At 36.8% G+C, this 4,174-nt stretch overlaps 1 protein-coding gene across 1 annotated transcript in view; it reads right to left on the bottom strand.

The window, feature by feature from the left end:
* Positions 1-3,902, bottom strand: part of CASD1 (CAS1 domain containing 1) — a 28,627-nt gene extending 24,725 nt beyond the window's left edge. The window contains exons 1-3 of the mRNA XM_009286339.2: positions 3,805-3,902; positions 2,980-3,100; positions 1,388-1,432 (exon numbers count right to left, since the gene is read on the bottom strand). Of these exons, the coding sequence (XP_009284614.1) occupies positions 1,388-1,432; positions 2,980-3,100; positions 3,805-3,827 (189 nt within the window). The 5' untranslated portion in view covers positions 3,828-3,902. The remainder of the gene's footprint in view (positions 1-1,387; positions 1,433-2,979; positions 3,101-3,804) is intronic.
* Positions 3,903-4,174: the final 272 nt, after the last annotated feature.

The raw sequence follows: 4,174 nt of genomic DNA, 5'->3' as shown, positions 1-4,174 counted from the left end.
TCTCCGTGATGCCAATAAGGTTGTAGCCCTGCAGGCGTGCGCACGTCTCTAACTCCTCTTGTTTATTCCCCATGCTACGTGTGTTTGCATAGAGGCATTTAAGTTTGGCCCCCGATGAGGCTGTCTTACTGGCTGGAGCTCCTTTGTGCTGCTCTTCAGGTGCTCTCCTGCTGAGCTGTGTTCCTTCTTCAGGCTCTGGGCATCTTTTGCTGGCCCACTAGGCCAGACTAGGAGTATGTTCTTAACTACCCAGACATCTCCCAAAAGCCATCTCAAATCTTGGTGGTTAGACACCTACCAAGGCTTAAGGAGTTTTGAAGATGTAGTTCTGTATCAGGCTACACCAACATAAACCACATTGCTTTGTCCCCTTTGTCCTGCCTTGTGTTCTGCCCCCTCTTTTCCAGCATTCACATAACCCTATGATGAGCCACATCAGACCTGACGAAAAAGGAACCCTACAAGGTAAGTTTTTGGCTGAATCAACTCCTAAACCAGACCACTCCACAGCTGTACCAGGGCTAGTTACAGCACAAACACAGGAACAGACTATGAAGAGCAACAGAGTGGGACAGCATAGGCTTAAATTGTTGTGGGCTCATGCCGTAAAATGTTATTCTGTACCCTAAATCTTAACCATGTACACAAACAGGTACTGAAAACCCACTTGCAGACAACCCAGCAAATACATGCTTCTTTGGTTTTCATGAACAGAGAATGAGTTGTCTCCAGGGGATAAACAAATACATGACTAGCAGAATCCCAGTACTGCTGACAGCTGTCATGGGAAGCAAAGAGAGCTATTGAGGACACCATTTCAACTGCCAGGGCAGAGGAGAACAGAGTCCTTCATAAAACCTACCCTCAAGTACTTTGTTTTCTTTTTTTAAATATCCACATTATCATCAACATTGTGGCTATTTCTCCATGCAAAAACAGTGGAAGGAATACTTGTTGGGATAGCATAGAGAGCTCGATGGCAATTATGACAATTACCATTCCAAGTAAGTTAGCCCCAGATACATATTCTTACAGCAGTGGAAAAGTAAACTTCCTGGCAAAAGCTATTCTTGGGAAGGCCAAATTATAAGATCTGAAAAAAAGAAAAATTATACAGGCTTCCAGAGCTTATGCCCCAAGATAACAGAGAATACTCAAAGCCAAAGTCTCTCGAAGAATCTTATTCAAAATATAATACGTTAAGATACACTCCGATATATTTTGTGGAAAATTTATACAGAATGTTGATGGTCTAAAGCTTCTTTTGACTTTTACAGCATTTGTGGAAATTTGAAAAATCTAGCTCTGACTGCAACTTGGATTACATTGTATGAAATAATAATATGCATTATTATGGCTTGCAATTTAATGCTAGGTAAAAACTTACCACTTTAATTGAAGCAGATTTATCTTCAAAAGGGATATTTCCATGCTGTCAAAAAACCCAAAACAATAAAACCAAAGTAAGACAAACTTTCAGAAGGAAAAAAAAACATTTACATTCATGAGTTAATTTGCTCTCACCCAAAAGTTTATCTTCAGTAGAAAGGATTTTTCTTGTATAAACTTGTCAGTGTACTCATGCAAAATGTTTATGTTACTTCCTTGATAAAACAAGCTACTCGCATAAAGGGTTATTTTGCCTGGAAGAAATCTATCCAACAAAGTCTGAAATGCTTTCTGTTCACTCTGTTACAAAGGTATAAAATATTTTCCTAAATTTAGCCTCCCAAAATGAGAAAAACTTAAGACTTCTTTTTTCTTTCTTTTCTTACACTTCCTTCTCCCTAGCCTTCTTTTTCATCCGCCCATCTTCTTTGCACAAAACAGCCAAAACAGTTTTAATTGAAGAATAAAAGAAAATAATCTCACGCAGAAATAAAGTCTGGAATGCATTATTAAATTTGCTGAGTGAGATTGCAAGAAATCAGAAAGAAAACAGATACTGCATACACAATCCTCCTTTAAAATATTACTAAATACAATATTAGTTTCAATCCTGGTGCAAAAGAACAAGTGTGTTTCTCTTCCACAAACTGAGATCTTGATTTCATAAATACTTGACAAAAGATACCTCTCGACTTAAAAATCAATTACAGCACTCTAGCATATCCTCACTTTTGGGCAGCAACTGTGACCTAACCAAGAGACTAGGAAAAACAGAGTTATTCGATCAATGAAACATCTTGTTTTGACAAGTGAAAGTGACCGCATGCTGCCTGCTAAAAAAGCTGCTAGCTTGCACTTCTAAACGACTAAAGTACTAAATAATTGACAAATCTGATCTACAGTTGAAAGTGAAACATCTTTGCCCTCCTTACGTGTACATACATCCATAAAGGGATACACCTAAGAAGCACGACACAGCAAAAGAAATGAATATTCTGTTCAACAAATGACATGGCTAAATCCTTTCTTACTGCTTCCACCCTGTAAGCTGCAGTTTACGTTCTTCACCTTATAAAATTCAAACAGCTCTTCGGCAGCAATCAAAAGGAAGGTAAGGCCAGAAGCTATTTTTAGTTTCAGCCTCAAGTTAGACCTGGAAATCTGTCATTGCCCCAAGGATTTTTATCAACAGATTAGATCAGCAATTTCACTGACATTTAAAATCACAAATTATAAGCCATGAATTACTACTATTTAAAAACACACAAAGGAGCAATCATTTTCTCATCAAGAAGCCAAATATGAAGCATAAGTTGCTATGGGACAAGTCAGCTTCTTTATTCCCAGACTGACGCGAGCTTTCTCTCGAGTTTCCTAGTTCACTTCTCAGATTCCCAATCATCTCATTAGCACACAAACAATTATCTTGGTCTAATCTTGTTCTTCTCCAAAAGACCTTTCCGTGGTTCTTCTTCCTGATGGCTAGGCCAGCAAACAGTATCATTTCTTGCGTTTTTGAAGTTCAGAGAAGAGGTATGAGGTAAATTAGGAAGAAAGAAACAAAACCATCATCAAAATAAACTAGCTCACCTTATTTCCTTCTTCTTTGACTTGAGGATTTATGAGTCTTATAAATGAATAGAACAGCTGTCGAATTCTAGAATCTCCTATAAACACAACATGTTTGTCTATGAGGCAATTTTTTGCTTCACTGTAAAACAAAATAGCAACATTCACGTTACAGGAAATTTGTATTTTAGGAAAAAGTCTTTAGAAAATCTACAGAGCAATATAGATAATTCTAAGCATTATATCCAGCTCTAACAAATGGTAAATCTTTTTTTAAACATGCGGAATTAATAAAAAGTTTAGTGTAATTTGCATAGAAATGAAAATGAATGCTCCTGCTAATGTGATTAGGCAAACAACCAAGCAGGCTTTCCTATTCTGTGGTGCTACAGACACAGTAGTTTCAAAATGGTAATATACAGTGTAATTCTAAAAAATAAAGTTCTCTTACTAGTAGGTGAAAAAAAGTGATTGGTAATTTTATTTGGGATTTTTTTACTTGTGATTCTACACATAAGGTCAGCATTTTCCCTTTCAGCAATCTGAGAGTGACATACAAAGCTATGCAGTCTCTTGCAGTATCTTGTGGCTCTCCGTAACACGTATCAGTACTACTATCACCAATATTTATTTGTATTTTATATATAAATACAACTATGGTAAACACTGTAGACACACAGATAATGTACAAGGAAAAGACTTCCTTCTGATAAATGTTGCATATTTTGGAAAGCCTAGAGAATCAGCTACAAAGTGAAAAATAGATGACACTGCAATTACTACAGATGCAGTCAAACAACAACTCTTCCTTCCAGGCAGATGAACAGAAGACACGAGTTTCCTTACCTATTTTTATACTTATGCATCATACAACTGTGCGGTTGCCATACTTTTTCTCCAAGAAATCTCCCACTGGACAGAAGATACTCACATGTATCGCCACCTTTAAAATGTTATATTAAGATCAGAATTCAGACACATGAAAGTTAAAACATAGCCCCATTGCTATTAAAAAAAAATAAATTTGGCAACATTTGAAACACAGGAATTGAAACAATCAACAGCGGTAAACAAATTTAACTTACTGTAAAAACACCTTGCACAAGTTTCTGCAAATTGCCTTACTTATTATACCACACTTCTGTAAATCACTCCTCTATCCACAAAATTTTAGTGATCCCATTTCTGCTGTCAGAAAGATGTTGTGACCTAGAAT

The sequence above is a fragment of the Aptenodytes forsteri genome, unplaced genomic scaffold, assembly GCF_000699145.1.
Source record: "Aptenodytes forsteri isolate BGI_AS27 unplaced genomic scaffold, ASM69914v1 Scaffold55, whole genome shotgun sequence".
NCBI lineage: Eukaryota > Metazoa > Chordata > Aves > Sphenisciformes > Spheniscidae > Aptenodytes > Aptenodytes forsteri.
The sequence above is the reverse complement of the archived record's forward strand: the minus strand, read 5'-3'. Positions and strand labels throughout refer to the sequence as shown.